Raw genomic sequence first — 18,205 nt, 5'->3', positions numbered from 1 at the left:
GAAAGACACTTTAACGTCAACATTCAGTCGCCTTCTTTGGAGCGCACACAACAACAAACACACAACGCGTGACATCATCAGACCTGCTGAGACACATGAGGACGGTGATGCTGATGTTCTGGTTCTTTATTGGTCCGAAGCTGAGAGGTTTTTAGTAGCAGGACGTTCTGTCCCTTTAAATGTGTTCACACCCTTCAAAGTACACAACCGTGAAGGAACATATTAACTTTATACCATATTAGATTTTAACTGGCTGAAATTAAGTTGTAAATAGCTCCAGATGTTTGTGAGGTGATGGCGGTGATGAGTTTGATGCATTCTGAGGATTCATTATTCAAAAATTACCAGCTTCTGAAATGTTTAATATTGATATTAGCTTTAAAATGTGTACAAACACATCAATGATATGTTTATTTGATATTGAATTATCGGCCATGAATTTTTATGTTGGTTAAACATTTTATATTTAAAGCAAAATAACAAAACTAAATATCCAAAACAAATATAAGCTGTATATATTACATTAAATTGTTGTTTATGTAGTCCAATGACTACAATCTAACGTGTCTAATGTGATGAAAGGAGTAAAATTAGATATTAAAAAAATATATGTATAATAATGTACTTTGTGGAGCCCCCTGTCTCAGTGGGACCTCCTCCCGGTTCCACGGGGTCTATTTTCTCTCTGCAGCTGCCGCCCGTCGCTCACTGCCGGCGGAAGGTCGGCGGCTAAAAGGAGGCGCAGACTTCTCCTCAGTGGCCCCCCAGTCCTCCTCCATGGAGCCCCAGTCCTCGTCCACGGAGCCTCGGTCCTCCTCCACGGAGCCCCGGTCCTCCTGCGCGGCCCCGCGGCCTCCAGCACGGGGCCGCGCGCTGCTCCTCGCGCTGCTGCTCGCGCTGCTCCCCTCCGGTGAGTTTATTCATAGTTCATAAAGATCATCTCGTATTTTTATTTTATTTACTTGTTCAATTTTATTGTATTTGTATTGTATTTGTTTTTATCTTTAATAACTACTGAATTAGCAAAAGTAATAAATACTTTTCTAAAATTCCAGTACTGCAGTGTGTAGTACAGCGTGTACACAGCAGTGTGTAGTACTGCAGCATGTACACAGCAGTGTGTAGTACAGCGTGTACACAGCAGTGTGTAGTACAGCGTGTACACAGCAGTGTGTAGTACAGCGTGTACACAGCAGTGTGTAGTACTGCAGGGGCCTAAGACTGAACCACGAGCAGCTGCTGTGAAACACGACCTGCATGAAGGCATTCACACGCTGTGTGTGTTTGTCAGTGTGTGTTTGTGTGCGTGTCTTATGGGGTCAACTAGAAGTATTAGTTTTGTCCCTTTTTTGTGTACTATTTCTTTTGTAATCGATACTAGTGCTGGTATGTACATTTACTCAAGTGAGGTACTTTATACTATTTGAGTCTTTCTACTCCTCCAATACCTCATTGGTATATATTGTACTTTTTACTGTACTACAGGTACGTGTTGTACTTTTGAGGTACCTGTAACGCTGTGTGTGTGTGTCAGAGGTGTTGTGCAGGAACGAGGAGGAGCGCCTCATCCACTACCTGATCAAAGAGCGAGGATACATCAAAGAGCTTCGACCCGTTGAGAAGCAGCAGGACGCCGTCGACGTTTTCCTCGCTCTCACCCTCTCCAACCTCATCTCTCTGGTGTGTGTGTGTGTGTGTGTGTGTGTAGATGCTCAACATGTGTAGAGACTATAGTTGATGAGGAAGTGAAATGACTAATGGACGACTCGTGTGTTTCTCTCTGGTAGAAAGAAGTGGACGAGACTCTGCTGACCAACGTGTGGATTGAGCACGTGAGTAGAAGCCGTCCTCTGGCTCCGTGGGGGTGTGTGGGGGGCCTTTACTTACTCGGTGTGTGTGTCCGTGTGTGTGTCCGTGTGTGTGTCCGTGTGTGTGCGCTGGCAGACGTGGACGGACTACCGCCTGTCGTGGAACGTGACGGAGTTCGACGGCATCGACATGCTCCGCCTCCCCACCAACATGGTCTGGCTGCCGGAGATCGTGCTGGAGAACAAGTGAGCTTCAGCTTCCATTTTCACAGCGAAAGAAAAGGAGAATTAATGCATTTGAGATTTTATTTAAATGGAATAAAACGAAACGGTGCTTCGTGGCGTCCCGCAGGGCTCCATCTTTGGGCCTCTTCAGTTCGCTTCTTCTGGGACGAATAATAACAAACCACACTGATGATTTTAAACTATACCTCTGTACCATACTATGTTCTGCACATTGTTGTACTATCACATGCTGTGTGTGTGTGTGTGTGTGTTGTACTTCTCTCTGCCAGTAACGATGCCCAGTTCCAGGTGGCGTACTACAGCAACGTGCTGGTGGGTTCCGATGGTGGCTGCATCTGGCTGCCCCCCGCCATCTTCCGCTCCTCCTGCTCCATCAACGTCAACTTCTTCCCCTTCGACTGGCAGAACTGCACGCTCAAGTTCACGTAAGGCGCCGCCGTGGTGCGTTCAAGGCACCGATGGGAAATAGGAGGCTTGCACGTTGTTTGTACGGATTGAGGACTTTTAGCGAGATGAGACTGTGGAGGTTTAAACAAAACACGATTTTACCCAAGAAAAGACAGAAGGTGCAAAATATATCTCGAAAAAAAAAACCTTTCCTCTGGTTGCCGCTCGTGGCATTTGATTTAAAAATGACATTTCCCATGATCCTTTGCAGCTCTCTGACCTACAACGCCAAAGAGATCCGGATGCTGTTGAAGGAAGATGGGAACGACGAGGAGAAGTGGACGGTGGAGTGGATCATCATCGACCCGGCTAGCTTCACGGGTAGACCCCCCCCCCACACTCATGTCTTAGTAAAATAACATAGCAATATTATATTACATTTTAGTGTTAGTTTGGCACATATCATTCAATAAGTGTACGGATTTGAATAAAACCTCTAAGATGTTAGAAAAACATTTCTGCCTCACTCGTACATAAAATCCATAAAGTTATTTAAAATGCTGAATAAAACCCTAATGTGGGCTTTATAGATGATGCTTGTGTACAATATATTAATGAAATGTTTCCTTCTCCATTTTGCCACCAATAAGATTTGCCATTTTATTTAATTGACACCTTTGTAGATACTGACTCTACATTTGTATTATTTTAAACATTTAAAAACATAGAGCTCAAAGGTTTCTTCCTCCCCAGAGAATGGCGAGTGGGAGATCAACCACCGGCCGGCCAAGAGGAACACCTACAAGCACATCCCCATGGAGAGCAACAAGCACCAGGACATCACCTTCTACCTGGTCATCAAGCGCAAGCCGCTCTTCTACATCGTCAACATCATCATCCCCTGTGTGCTCATCTCCTTCCTGGCCTCGCTGGTCTACTACCTGCCCGCCGACAGTCAGTGCCCCCCCCCCCCCCTCCACGCCGGCCTGTGTTCTCAGACGCACAACCTGGGTTCTTACACTGTGTGTGTGTGTGTGTGTGCAGGTGGTGAGAAGATGACCTTGTCCATCTCCGTGCTGCTGGCTCAGTCCGTCTTCCTGCTGCTGATCTCTCAAAGGCTGCCGGAGACCTCCATGTCTGTGCCCCTCATTGTCAAGTGAGACGCACACACACACACACACACACACACACACACACACATCAGGGGGACATTTGAGATCTGGCGTATTCCTGCAGGAGTGTCATAAAAATGTTATTATTTAAATAAAATATGAAATACAGTCACATCAAAAGATAATTTGTCATTTCTTAAAATGGAAATACAATCAGAGATCAGAGAAAAGTAGAGATGGAAAGTACTGTTACAAGTGAACCCCCCCCCCCTCAGATACTTGATGTTCAACATGGTGTTGGTGACGGTGGTGGTGTTGAACTGCGTGGTCGTCCTCAACTTGCACTTCAGGACTCCGAGCACACACGTCATGTCTGACTGGACCAAGAAGGTAACGCACACACACACACACACACACACACACACACACACGCACACACACACACACTCTCACATACACACTCGCAAGTGTTTCATGTATTTATCTAAATTCTCACACACCCCCCCTCTCAGTTCTTCCTGGAGCGGCTGCCCCGCCTCCTGCGCATGTCCCGCCCCTCGGAGGAGGAGCCGGCCTGGGACGGCGCGTTGCCGCGGCGATCCAGCTCGGTGGGCTACATCGCCTCGGCCGAGGAGTACTACAGCGTGAAGTCGCGCAGCGAGCTGATGTTCGAGAAGCAGTCGGAGAGGCACGGGCTGACGGCTCGGGCCACGCACGCCGCGGGTGGGTCCCCTTCTTTTCCCATGATGCCTTTCTGCTTCACCAAACTACATCTGTTAAATGAGAGGATTTTTTTGGGGGGGGGGATTTGTCTTTTATTTCCACAACTTTATTGACACACATAGCTTTTAAAAAACAAATGGGCTCTTGCCCTGTAGTCGCTCCCTTGTGGCTCCTTCTGTGGGAAACGCCTGTCTGTAGCAGCTAAATGCTAAGCTACGCTGTTTGACGCCGTGGGACGTTTACTTTGATCCTTTCCTGGACTCCTAAAGTTCCTAACGACGTTCCAAAGACCTCAGGTCCTTTATTGCCTCACAGATGTGCTAGCGTTGTGCCTCTGTGTGTGTTTGTGTGTAGTTGTGAAGCCGAAGGAGGAAGGAGGAGTCACGGATCAGCTGTACGGAGAGATGAAGCCGGCGGTGGACGGAGCAAACTACATCATCAAACACAGTCGCAACAAGAACGACTACAACGAGGTGAGACTTCCTGCTTACTGGTTAATGTGACCCCCCAGGGACAAAAAACAGAGGGAAGCAGTCGCTGGGAGCAGAGGAGTCGCCCCCTGCTGGTCACTACACAGAAGTAGAGTCATTTCCTCATAGACGTCTATGGGAGCAGAGGAGTCGCCCCCTGCTGGTCACTACACAGAAGTAGAGTCATTTCCTCATAGACGTCTATGGGAGCAGAGGAGTCGCCCCCTGCTGGTCACTACACAGAAGTAGAGTCATTTCCTCATAGACGTCTATGGGAGCAGAGGAGTCGCCCCCTGCTGGTCACTACACAGAAGTAGAGTCATTTCCTCATAGACGTCTATGGGAGCAGAGGAGTCGCCCCCTGCTGGTCACTACACAGAAGTAGAGTCATTTCCTCATAGATGTCTATGGGAGCAGAGGAGTCGCCCCCTGCTGGTCACTACACAGAAGTAGAGTCATTTCCTCATAGACGTCTATGGGAGCAGAGGAGTCGCCCCCTGCTGGTCACTACACAGAAGTAGAGTCATTTTCTCATAGACGTCTATGGGAGCAGAGGAGTCGCCCCCTGCTGGTCACTACACAGAAGTAGAGTCATTTCCTCATAGACGTCTATGGGAGCAGAGGAGTCGCCCCCTGCTGGTCACTACACAGAAGTAGAGTCATTTCCTCATAGACGTCTATGGGAGCAGAGGAGTCGCCCCCTGCTGGTCACTACACAGAAGTAGAGTCATTTCCTCATAGATGTCTATGGGAGCAGAGGAGTCGCCCCCTGCTGGTCACTACACAGAAGTAGAGTCATTTCCTCATAGACGTCTATGGGAGCAGAGGAGTCGCCCCCTGCTGGTCACTACACAGAAGTAGAGTCATTTTCTCATAGACGTCTATGGGAGCAGAGGAGTCGCCCCCTGCTGGTCACTACACAGAAGTAGAGTCATTTCCTCATAGACGTCTATGGGAGCAGAGGAGTCGCCCCCTGCTGGTCACTACACAGAAGTAGAGTCATTTCCTCATAGACGTCTATGGGAGCAGAGGAGTCGCCCCCTGCTGGTCACTACACAGAAGTAGAGTCATTTCCTCATAGATGTCTATGGGAGCAGAGGAGTCGCCCCCTGCTGGTCACTACACAGAAGTAGAGTCATTTCCTCATAGACGTCTATGGGAGCAGAGGAGTCGCCCCCTGCTGGTCACTACACAGAAGTAGAGTCATTTTCTCATAGACGTCTATGGGAGCAGAGGAGTCGCCCCCTGCTGGTCACTACACAGAATGCAGCTTTAAGGCTCCTCAGTGATGGCGTCTGGTGGTTCTCTCTTCACAGGAGAAAGATAACTGGAGTGGCATCGCTCGCACGGTGGACCGCCTCTGTCTCTTCCTGGTTACCCCGGTAATGACCTTTGGCACCATCATCATCTTCTTGATGGGCATCTGTAACACTCCCCCACATCTGCCCTTCCAGGGCGACTCGCACGACTACAAAGAGGAAAACTACCGCCTGCTGTGACACAAACACGCACACACGTACACATGTGCAAACACATGTTTTTCTCCCATTAAAATCCACATGTTTGTTTCCGGTTTCGTAGCTGTGTGTTTTTCTCAAACTTAAGTTTGAGGTGAATAATCCGTTTTTTATTTTATTTGTTTGGTTTGAATAAACGTTTTCATCTTTGATTCCTTTCTTTCTGTTAAATTATCTCAGGTTTAAGAATAAATATTTGATGATGAAAATGCGAATCTTCATGACTTTAGCAATAGATTTGTGTGTTTCTACTGGGTCGATGAGGACAGGACCTGAACCTCCAGGTGAGATGAATGAACCCACGGAACCAAGAGGCCATTTACGTAAAGCTTTCCACCAAAACAATATCATTTAATCACATAAACAAGTAATGAAAAAAACAATAACAAATACAATAATCTATGAAACAATGGATTTCCATCACCAACAACATGAAACAAACCGTTTAGCTGCTAAAGTCTCTTTAAGTATTTGTCCTTCATTTGTGTTAACACCAGTTTAACCAGCTGACTCTCATTGGCCTTCACGGGGAGCTAAGCTAAGCTACGCTAAGCTAAGATAAGCTACGTGCAGGTCAACAGTCTGGGTCCTAAATGTCCTTCATTTCGTTTTAGAAGATGAGACAGGGCCTCATCATTGAGTGAATGCTGCCTTCATGGTCATGCTCTCAGTGCAGTCAATCAGTGCATCGAGTGTAATGTGTCTTCAAGTTGTTGTGGATTCATTTATTCTCAGTTTTGACTTTCCTTTATCTCTGGCGTTACTTGGTCTTCATCAGTCTGCTGTGTCTTCAGAGGATTGACCTCGTTTTGTCTGCTGGCAAAAAGAAATGTAGTGCTGAAACTGCAAATATTATAAAACTTTTGATTTCAACTGATTCATTTGATAGTAAACTTTCATTACTTCATTATTTGTGTTAATGTTGTGAATTACATCTGGATTTCAGGTCCGGGCCAGATGCTGCCCAGGTCGCCCGACGCGGGCCACTGACTAACTGGTCGTGAACCAGTCTCATAATAATTAGTATAAAAACATGGGGGGCTTCCAGCAGAGGCGAGTCCCTCAGTTAGCGCCGTTAGTTCCGTTAGCGCTGCTACCTGTGTTAGCATTGTCACCTTTCGGTCTCTGGTCCCAATGAATCCGTCTGTTTCCCCTGTAAGAGTGGACCTGCAGCGGCTTCTTGCTGCACAGTCCGGGGACACAGCCTGTCTGTGAAGGACGAAGGGAGAGACGTCACAATATTCAGCTTCCATGAGCACCATAAACATGTAATAAATGGTTTATAACTTGCTGTAATGTAGTTATCATCTTATAAAATAATGTGTATTAACAAGCGGTTACACATTTCTGCTGCAACAAGTTAACAAACAAACAAACAAACTTTCAATAATGATTAATTACAGATTGATTTCATTGTTACATTTATGCAATGAATCATCTGTTCACTGCGTATAAATACTAAAGAATCTGCAGTTTTATTTGTTCATATTTATTTTAGGTTTTATCTGACAGGCTGTGCTTTGGGTGCTACTTTACTGCCTCGTACTGAGAGGCCCTTCTATCACTTCCACCACCTCGGGGACCAGTGAGCGCCCACTACAGGTTGCTGGCAAAGGGTCGTCATGGTAACGGTGAGAAGAAAATAGCCCTCTGTTTAAAGAAGGCCGCAGACCGACCTTCGGCCACGTTCAGCTCCGTCGCCTCCTCGGAGTCGTCCCTGGACTTTGGGGTTTGTCCTGAGGACAAAACGAGGACACGGGGACTCATTAAAGGATCCTCCGCTCTGTGTCCTCTGATTGGAAGGATGCCACAGCTGTAATATCGGGACTATTTCTATCTATTAGTCACAGGATGAAACAGACATCATTATATATTCCGTGTTTACCTTTGACCTTCAGGTAGACCAGCAGGCAGACTAGAGCCCCCAGCAGCACGGCGACCACCAGGCCCGCTATCCACCAATAGGACGGCTGCTCCGAGGAGCCCCGCCCACCTGCACACAGGTCACAGGTCAACGATGACATGTGACAGCAGCTGTTTTCATGTGTTTGCTACTACATTCTGGTCTTAAAGGATCCTTTGGTTTGCAAGTCTTCTTTAAGTGTTTGGTGTGATCTTCTATGTGATTTTCTTTATTTTTCTTTCTGTCAACAAATCCCACAGTGACATCAAACATAAATACCTCTTGAGAACCCAAATCTGGATTATTCCGCCTCCTAAAATAGTCCCCATCCTGTTTCCCCCCATTTGGTGGGTGTGTGTTCTCACCGGGGGGCTCGATGGTGACATTGATACGTCATACCTTTAAACATAACTTGCTAGCCCTGAGGAACAAACGTTTAAACACCTGCATACCTTAGTATTCACCTACCAACCCTAGGGATTCAAAATACCTGCATACCTCCAACAACCACCTGGCAGCCGTTTAGGTAGACATTAAAAGCGCCTTCATACATTTGCAGTTCTGCATACCTTAGCAACCACCTAGCAACCCTCTTTAAGGGACACTATTGAAAGCTTCCTCATACCTTTTCTAAGCTTTTTCTTGGGCATGTCATTGACCAGATATCAGGTGAAAACGGACCATGAAGGTTCCCCTCCTCACCTGGACTCTTCTGTACCCTCACAAATGTGCTGGTTACGTAGGTCTCCTCAGTGGTACTGAGCTCACAGGTGTAAATCCCCGCCTGATCTGAAGACAGGTCCTTTAGCGTCAGGTTGATCGACTCTGACGGTCTCTCCACATGCCGAGTCCACTCCTGTGAGACCATTTGGTTGGTCCAGGTCTGGTTCAGAATGACCTGACTGTGGTTGAACCTCCAGATGAGCTGCGTATGAGAAGCGAGTGACCTACAGGGGACCGTTGCTCCAGACTCTGAGCCATCGATGGAGGCTGAGAAGATACAACCCAGAGGTGAGAAGAGGTGATTCCACATCTGGTGTTTCTCCTCAGAGACACTTACTTGGTCGCCACCACGTGGCCGTCCTGTTGTTTCCTCCAGAGCTGACGGTGCAGATGTGGTCCAGATCAGCAGCTGGAGCCGTCAGAGAGCTGCTGATGTTGAAGAGCTGCTCTGGAGTCGGCTCCACTCTGGTCGTGATCTGGAGGCTCTGGTTGGACGGAGGTCTGGTGGACCAGGTGAGCTCAGGTCGAGGGTAGATCCCCTCTGAGCTACAGGTGAGGCCGTCTTCTACCTGCTGGATGTTGACTCTACGGACCGGAGCTGTGGAGACGAGTGAGACGTCACGTCTTTAAAGTGCTGATTAGTCTTTGTGACACTCGTGAGGAATCAAAAAGCTCCAGAATGTTGGTGAGTAAATCGAGCTGTTTGAATACGAGAGACGTCGTCATTTATGAACCCAACGACTTCACAGCTTTTACACGTCTTTAACAACATAATTCAGACCAGTTTCTGCTTCGTACAAAGAGCTTAGTTTAGTTTGTTTCATCAAGGTCTCTGTCGTCTCCTGCTGTAACAAACACACAGTTATCTTGAGACCTTCTGTTATGTTTTTGTTTCTGATGGTGGAGGAGTGAAGCTTCTCCTCCTACTTGGGATCAGCTCAGTGTTTCTCTCACACTAGCTGAGGTGTCCTCATCTTATCGGAGACCGAGTGCGTGAGCACAAAGAAGAACGAGTGGAATTGTTTCTTTCATTTTGTATGAAGCTGGTTCAACAAATATGAAACACAGATGGACTGTAGAGACGTAAACAGAACAGATTCCAGAGCACCAGCCGTGAGTCAGTGGAGACAGAAACTAAAACATACCTTCATAACCAGGTGGACCTGTTTCAAACTGTACCAGCAGGATCACTGAGCCCTGCTGTGGAATGACATCAATGTTCATTCTAGTAACTCTTTACTGTAGTTATTTATTCATTTTATTTCATCACATACTGTATATTTGCTGCATACATCATGTGATTGAACTTAATGTATCAGTTCAGTCCTCCCTGTGAAGTGTAGGTGTAAAAGTACATGTGGGAAGGTGTAGTTGTGTAGATGCCTTTGTTGGTGTAGACGTGCATGAATGTAAAGTTTAGAATTTGACTTTTTACTGAAGGGTGGTGTAAAACCAGAAGCTACTGAAGGGTGGTGTAAAACCAGAAGCTACTGAGGGTGGTGTAAAACCAGAAGCTACTGAGGGTGGTGTAAAACCAGAAGCTACTGAGGGTGGTGTAAAACCAGAGGCTACTGAAGGGTGGTGTAAGACCAGAAGCTACTGAGGGTGGTGTAAAACCAGAGGCTACTGAAGGGTGGTGTAAAACCAGAAGCTACTGAAGGGTGGTGTAAAACCAGAAGCTACTGAAGGGTGGTGTAAAACCAGAAGCTACTGAGGGTGGTGTAAAACCAGAGGCTACTGAAGGGTGGTGTAAAACCAGAAGCTACTGAGGGTGGTGTAAAACCAGAAGCTACTGAAGGGTGGTGTAAACCCAGAGGCTACTGAAGGGTGGTGTAAAACCAGAAGCTACTGAGGATGGTGTAAAACCAGAGGCTACTGAAGGGTGGTGTAAAACCAGAAGCTACTGAGGGTGGTGTAAAACCAGAGGCTTCTGAAGGGTGGTGTAAAACCAGAGGCTTCTGAAGGGTGGTGTAAAACCAGAAGATACTGAGGGTGGTGTAAAACCAGAGGCTACTGAAGGGTGGTGTAAAACCAGAGGCTACTGAAGGGTGGTGTAAACCTTTAACCCGATGGGCTCCTGGAGTCGTACCGTTCACATCCAGGTGGACGTATTCCTCCCCGGTCCCAGCCTTGGTGCCGGTGTAGCACTTATAGGTTCCCTGGTCCTGGATGGTGACCCTGGTCAGACGGAGCGAGGCGTTTCCTCCGGGGATCTGATCCAGGAACAGCTCCGTCCGGCCCCTGAAGGACGCGTCCTGGGTCCCGAGCTGGTCTCTCCTGTGGTAGAATGAGTGCACGTTGTGTTTTGTTGTCTTCTGGATCCAGTGGATGACCAAGTCCTCTCCAAAAGAAAACTTGCAAGGTAGGAGGCAGGTCTCCATGGCAACGCAGAGCACAGCATCTGTAGAAGCATCCAGATGTTCAGATCTGGATTCATATTATAAACTTTATACCAATAAACTGTGTTTAGACACACAACAAAAATGTTAAATGAGCTGGTAAGAGCGAAGAAATGATGATAGTTATTATAATAATAATAGCAATATCCATCCATCCATCTTCAAACCACTTATCCTGCACTCAGGGTCACAGGGGGGGGGGCTTCAGTCCTGTCTCTTTGGACGAGAGACGGGGTTCACCTTCAATCGGTCACCAGCCAATCGCAAGGCAGCACAGAGACAAACAACCATTCACACATCTAAGGGCAATTTAGAGTTCCCAAACACCTGCTCTGTGGATCAGGTGTTTGGGAAGAAGCCGGAGAACCAGAGAGAACCCACACAGACACGGGGAGAACATGCAGACTCCACACTGGGTGGAGATGAACCCAGGACCTTCTTGCTGTGAGGCGACAGCGTCAAGCACCACAACCCCATGACGCCCTAACAGCAATATAACTTATAATAATGAAAATATTATGAATAATAGCAATAGTAATATAATGCTATAGGACGTTAGAATAAGTGTCAACTACTCAGTAGATTAGGGCGAGTCATTGCAGCATTAAGACTTGCTAAAATATTTCATTAAATTTAAAAGTTTAAGATGTTCAACTAAATGTTTAAACCCAGTTAAAACTTCATTGGAAATGTTTAATGTGAATATTTAATTTGGAAAAGTAATTTCTGTTCTTCTTTAAAGGTTTACAACCTAATTCTCTGAACTGGCAAATGCAAAAGACAAACAAAATAAAAGTAATTGAGCCAGAAAATTTGAGTTGTCCTTTGGAACGTGAGCTGGAGATAACCTGACAAACATGCTTTTCTATTTTTAACAGCCCGACATCTACTAAACACAACCAAGAAGAAGCTGTTGGGGGGAAATGGGAAAGTCTCAAAGGAAGCTGAATCTTGACTATATAACGGTCAAATCCGAGTGAGGACCCCCATGGTGAGGACCCCCATGGTGAGGAGCCTCATGGTGAGGAACCCCATGGTGAGGAGCCCCAGGTGGCTTCACAACCTGCACACCTGTTGTGCCGAAACAGTTTCACCGAAAGAGAAAGAGACATTTGGTCCTTTGAGATTAATCATGAATGAATGTTGGGGGTACAAAGTTGAAACAAGTCACGTGTTATGATTAGAACATTTGAAGGTCCAAAGAACAAAGTTGTTTTAGGGGCAGCTGAAGTTTAAAGCAAGTTTAAATCCGTTTAAAATAAGTTGAAATAATATTCATTGAGTTTAAAACGGGTCAAGAAACAAACGCAGTGATTTAGAGACATTTGGTGACTCACCGGCTCCCTTACAGGTCCTCAGGAAGGACCAGACCACGACAAACAGGACGCGTCCACATGCAGAAATCCACATGTTAGATTGTTAGAGTCCCTCCGTCCTGGAGACGCAACGACTTAAAAAACAAGACACGAGCTGTTTGACACCTGAGAGACCTGTTCTGAGCTCCAGCAGCAGGTGAGACTTTGACCGTGTGTGTGTGTGTGTGTGTGTGTGTGTGTGTGTGTGGGTGTGTGTGTGTGTGTGTGGGTGTGTGTGTGTGTGTGTGGGTGTGTGCGTGATCAAGTTTCTCCAGAAAAGGAATGCATGGTGTTCAAAGTACTTCAGGTGTGTCTCTGTCAGGTGTGTGTCACAAACACAATCAACAAAAGCCATTTTTATCATTTAAGTGCGAGAAGCTTTGAATGAAATGCATCATCACTGTGTGTGGGTGTGTAGAGGGGGGGGGGGGGGTAGGGGGCGGCGTGGTGTCACTAAACATCTTAAGTGCATTGGAAAACATTAACTAAGACAAACTAGATGCTGAAATACTTCCTTGTTCCTCGTGAGTCGATCAAATGTCAGATTATCGATGTATTTGAATGATTTGTGTCGGATGAGTTGATCGTGTTGTGCATCGATGACGTTGTTCATCTGGGGAGGATCCTCCTCTGTCTCTACAGCTTCCTTCACTCTGATCTTTCATTGTTTGAGGAGTTGTTCCTGTGCTGATGTGAGGGTTCATGGACAGAGGAGGTCACATGTTCACACACTGTAGAAACCTCTGAGGCAAATGTGAGATTTTGTGCTATTAAATAAAATACATAAAGTAATCATGGCAAAAACTGACAGCGCCCCCCTGTGAGGTCTACAAGACCCACCGAGTGATGTGATGTCAGGCAGGAAGTGAAGCGAACCCAGCGACAACGAGGCAGGAAACTACAAAATAAAAGCTTCTTTTCTCCCCCGGTTGTTAAATGAAAGCCTTTTGCTTTTAACTGGGTTGTGAACCTGTCTCTTAATAAGTATGAAAACATGTCCGTCATCTCCTTCTGACTCTGAAGAACAACATCCTGTCGTAGAAACACACACAAACCTTCAGCAACCAGTCTTTATTAACATCAATGATGATACATTTGTGAATGAGCTCATGAGCGTGTGGCAGAGAAAGAGAAACTATTTCAGTCTACTGCAGATTAAATATGGATTGTTTTTCTAACCCACACAGGACTCAGAAGGAGCTTCAGCTCTTTGAAGATCCTTAAAATTCACAAAAGCTTTTAAGGCAGCGTGAAGGACACCGAACGGGACGCAGGCTTTTATTTTGTAAATCGTGTCACCTGATCACTTAACAGGTTTGCAACAAAAATAAATCCACGCTGGTGAGGTCCAAGCTTCAGTCTTTGGCCAATAGCGAACCAGCTAATAAACGCCGTGGATTGTTGTCCCCTGTTAGCATTCTGACCTCAGTTAGCGCCGTTAGCTCCGTTAGCGCTGCTACCTTTGTTAGCATTGTCACCTTTCGCTCTCTGGTCCAAATGAATCCGTCTTCTGGGTTCTTGTTTCCCCTGAAACACGTTCTGAACCTGCAGCAGGTTCTAGCTGCACAGTCCGGGGCCACAGCCCCCCCCCCCCCCCCCATGTAGAAAACAAGCACTTATATTAAATCTTTCAAATAGATTTCAGTTTGTGAGAAGCTCTTTGCTCCTGTGTGTGTTGTGTTGGTTGTTAGTTGCCGTTGGTTGTTGTGGTCATCGGGCTCCTCTCCGGCAGGCGAGCGTCGGCCGTGAAGTCTGTGAAGGACGTCACAATATTCAGCTTCCATGAGCAGCACAAACATGTAATACATGGTTTATAACTCGCTGTAATGTAGTTATTAACTTATAAAATAATGTGTATGATCAAGCGGTTACACATTTCTGCTGCAACAAGTTAACAAACCAATAAACTTTCAATTATGATTAATCACAGATTGATATCATTGTTACATTTATGCAATGAATCATCTGTTCACTGCGTATAAATACTAAAGAATCTGCAGTTTTAATTGTTCATATTTATTTTAGGTTTTATCTGACAGGCTGAGCTTTGGGTGCTACTTTACTGCCTCGTACTGAGAGGCCCTTCTATCACTTCCACCACCTCGGGGACCAGTGAGCGCCCACTACAGGTTGCTGGCAAAGGGTCGTCATGGTAACGGTGAGAGGAAAATAGCCCTCTGGCTCCCCCAGGTGTCCCGGTGAGGAGGTGCATGTTTAAAGAAGGCCGCACACCGACCTTTGGCCATGTTCAGCTCCGTCGCCTCCTCGGGGTCGTCCCTGGACTTTGGGGTTCGTCCTGAGGACAAAACGAGGACACGGGGACTCATTAAAGGATCCTCCGCTCTGTGTCCTCAGCTGTAATATCGGGACTATTTCTATCTATTAGTCACAGGATGAAACAGTTAGACTCATCATTGTATATCCCGTGTTTACCTTTGACCTTCAGGTAGACCAGCAGGCAGACCAGAGCCCCCAGCAGCACGGCGACCACCAGGCCCGCTATCCACCAATAGGACGGCTGCTCCGAGGAGCCCCGCCCACCTGCACACAGGTCACAGGTCAACGATGACATGTGACAGCAGCTGTTTTCATGTGTTTGCTGCTGCATTCTGGTCTTTAAGGGATCCTGTGGTTTCATCTCACTTCATTCATTACTCGGAACACGATTTTAAGGTGACATCAAACATGAACCCAAATCTGGATTATTCCCCCCCATGAAACAGTCTCCATCCTGGTTCCCCCCGTTGGGTGGGTGTGTGTCCTCACCGGCGGGGGGCTCGATGGTGACGGCGCTGCGCTCCGTGTGCGTGTTGTGCTGCAGCGAGAAGACGCAGGTGTAGCTGCCCGTGTGCTCCGAGGGCTTCGGGTCCATCAGCCGCAGGGAGCCGTCCCCGAACGCCACCCTGAAGCCGTCCAGCTCCACGTGGTCGCCCCACGGCGGCGAGGAGGTGCTGTGCCCCGTCCGGCCGTCGTAGGTGAGGATGGGGGAGAGGTCCTTCCCGTCGGAGAAGCTCCAGTTGAGGAAGGGTCCGTTCAGGTAAGAAGGGGCGGAGCAGGGGATGGTCAGGTCCTTCCCTTCAGCTCCTCGTATCTCTGAGGGAAAGGTGAAGCAAGCCGGATGCTCTCAGGGCCTCTTTTCAAAGGCGACATCATCATCATCATCATCATCATGTTCTACCTCTCTCCCTGAGCGAGGCGGTCCAGGCCGGGCCCCCGTAGGAGGTCATGACCTTGCAGACGTAGACGAGGTCGGGCTGCCCGCTGAGCATCTTGAGGCGGCTGTCCACCTTGTACAGCCCCCCCTTGCTGGCCAGCACGCGCGTGACCGGCCGCAGGTCCTGGAAGGTTGGCGGCTCGGTGGTCCACGCCACGCGGGGCGCCGGGAACACGTCGCGCGCGGTGCACTTCATCTCCTCGTAGCCGCTCAGCCGGGACAGCTCCAGGGACACGCCACTGATGGGGGCTGCACACACACACACACACACGCACACACACACACACACACACACACGCACACGCACACGCACACACACGCACACGCATGCTCAGCATGCTGAACGCTTTCCCAGCAGCCCCCCCGGTGACGGACTCTAAAGGCCAGCGCCCGATTTAGCCTTCAGCCTCGTGCCGATAACAGCGCAGCCTGCTAGCACGATGTCAGCGTCCCTACAAACACGCTTCAGCCAATCAAAGGCCTCCTCGCCGCTTCAGAGGCTCCTCGAGGTGCCGCCCCCGAGGAGCAGGATAATGGAAGACATCACAGAGGCTTCTAGTCATTTAGAAGTAATTATACACCCGATATTTACAGTAAAAGCAGAGTGAAAACAAGAGTTAAGAGTCCACAGCCCCGCTGGCGCCTCCCTTCCCACTGCGTGCTAGCATGCTAACGTTAGCGATGCAGGGAGGACTTATTTTTGTTCTGGATCTTCACTGATTCCTCTCTGGAATGGTGTTTGACGTGTGAGTCAGAAGTAAAGCTGGTGTGGGAGTCTGACCTCTGACCCCTCGTTTAACTAGAAACACATTGACTTTGAGGGAACAGGAAGTGACTCATTTAAGACTCATTCCTGCAGCTCTCTATCAGCACCATGAGCTGTATTTATAATATTATAATATTTATAACACTACTAAGAACCGATGACCTCATCTTAAACGTGTGAAGCTCCTTCCCCCTCACGGACTCACCTTCGACCTTCACGATGACCTTGGCGTTGTGCTCGCCCTGCGAGGTGTGAACGTGACACCTGTACGTGCCCCTGTCCTTCGGGCCGCTCCCCCTGACCACCAGCGTGGCGTTGCCGTGGGATACCAGCTGCGGTAAGACGGAGGCCCTCCCGGCGAGCTGCTGGCTCTCCGGGCCGCGGAGCGCCTGCTTGCTGCTGTCGCTGCGGTTACCGTCGTTGCCGCGGTCACCGGCTTCTTCACGCCGAAACTTGTAGATCATCACTTCCTGTTTGAACCACTCAACGGTCTCCTCGCCGCCCGGCTGGAAGCTGCAGGGGAGCACGCACTCCTCGGAGACCATGCACGTCACGACCACGTCTGCAATGAGAAGAACCAGGTGAGTCCAGGTGAGGGGGGCGGGGCGTGGAGTTCATGACCACTTGTGGACATCAGATACTTCCTGCCAGAAGGCGCTGGATCTCCACACCGGTCCTTTAAATTGAGGTTACATGAAGATGGTGAGATACTTAAAGGAAGATAAAACACCTACAGAAGGACTATTACTATTAAGTACACAAGTCACATGACCTGAATATCAAAGCTGCCTTCTCGAGTCACTCGAGGAAAAGAGGTCGGTGTTATTTTGTGGGATGTCTCTTTCTTATAGGCGCATCACCCTGTTACCATGGTAACAGCCAGGGAGAGACAAACTCATCAAACTCGACATCCTCAGAATCAGGAGAAAGTCCCGCCCCTCTATGATGTCATGATGACATCATGGCTCCTTTTAGTAGAGATTTATTCCCTCAAATGTCCTTCGTTGCCACACAGCGAGTGAGAGGCGGGACACACCTTCACCAAGCAGGAAGTCCAACCTCCTTCCTGGAAAACGGCCTCAAACACGCGGATCAGCAGATCAGACTCTGATGACATCATTACATTGATTTGTAATGTCTACAATCACAGTTACAACGTTTGAGGCAGGAAGAACCTCCCTGATGGGTAAAGAGAAATGAACATGAACATCGAAGCATAAACAGGGAGATATTTCAGCGTTTGATTTATGATCAGCGAGCAGAACCGGTTTCATTGTTCCATCAATCCCTGTTTTTCTTTTGTGTGCCGCTTGACGCGTGCTTTCACCTGAGGAGCTTCGGGGAGGTCACTCTGCTCGATGTCTCACACCTGAGAGGCTGAACTGCGCCGAGCCGACAGGTGTTTGACGAGTAAATCGTCTGATCTGCAAAGCATCCACCCGGGAGCTTCTCTGCGTGTCTCCACAGGTGTCTGTGGTCAGTCGATGGAGCAGTTCACCTGTGAGGGAACCTCCACGTGTGCGGCAGCAGACATGAAGGACGAGGGCGCTTCACTTTCTCCTCGCCACACGCCGTCCTCCTT

The 18,205-nt window shown here is 48.0% G+C and overlaps 1 protein-coding gene across 1 annotated transcript; it reads left to right on the top strand.

The window, feature by feature from the left end:
* Nucleotides 1–705: 705 nt before the first annotated feature.
* chrnd (cholinergic receptor, nicotinic, delta (muscle)) lies at nt 706–6,416 on the top strand. The gene is made up of 12 exons (XM_037455930.2): nt 706–910; nt 1,535–1,680; nt 1,788–1,832; nt 1,945–2,054; nt 2,324–2,479; nt 2,713–2,822; nt 3,195–3,395; nt 3,486–3,597; nt 3,829–3,943; nt 4,066–4,276; nt 4,631–4,749; nt 6,063–6,416. Exons 1-12 carry the CDS (start codon nt 778–780, stop codon nt 6,243–6,245), a joined length of 1,641 nt encoding a protein of 546 aa, XP_037311827.2. The 5' UTR covers nt 706–777; the 3' UTR covers nt 6,246–6,416.
* Nucleotides 6,417–18,205: the final 11,789 nt, after the last annotated feature.

This window comes from Pungitius pungitius, chromosome 19, assembly GCF_949316345.1.
Source record: "Pungitius pungitius chromosome 19, fPunPun2.1, whole genome shotgun sequence".
NCBI lineage: Eukaryota > Metazoa > Chordata > Actinopteri > Perciformes > Gasterosteidae > Pungitius > Pungitius pungitius.
This window is presented reverse-complemented; position numbering and strand designations above follow the sequence as displayed.

Bases quoted from the DNA above. Each gene is read 5' to 3' on its own strand.
- chrnd (XM_037455930.2), top strand. From the start codon at position 778: ATGGAGCCCCAGTCCTCGTCCACGGAGCCTCGGTCCTCCTCCACGGAG. The intron at 2,055-2,323 runs GTGAGCTTCAGC...TCTCTCTGCCAG, and splicing joins GAGATCGTGCTGGAGAACAA to TAACGATGCCCAGTTCCAGG. The intron at 3,396-3,485 runs GTCAGTGCCCCC...GTGTGTGTGCAG, and splicing joins CTACTACCTGCCCGCCGACA to GTGGTGAGAAGATGACCTTG.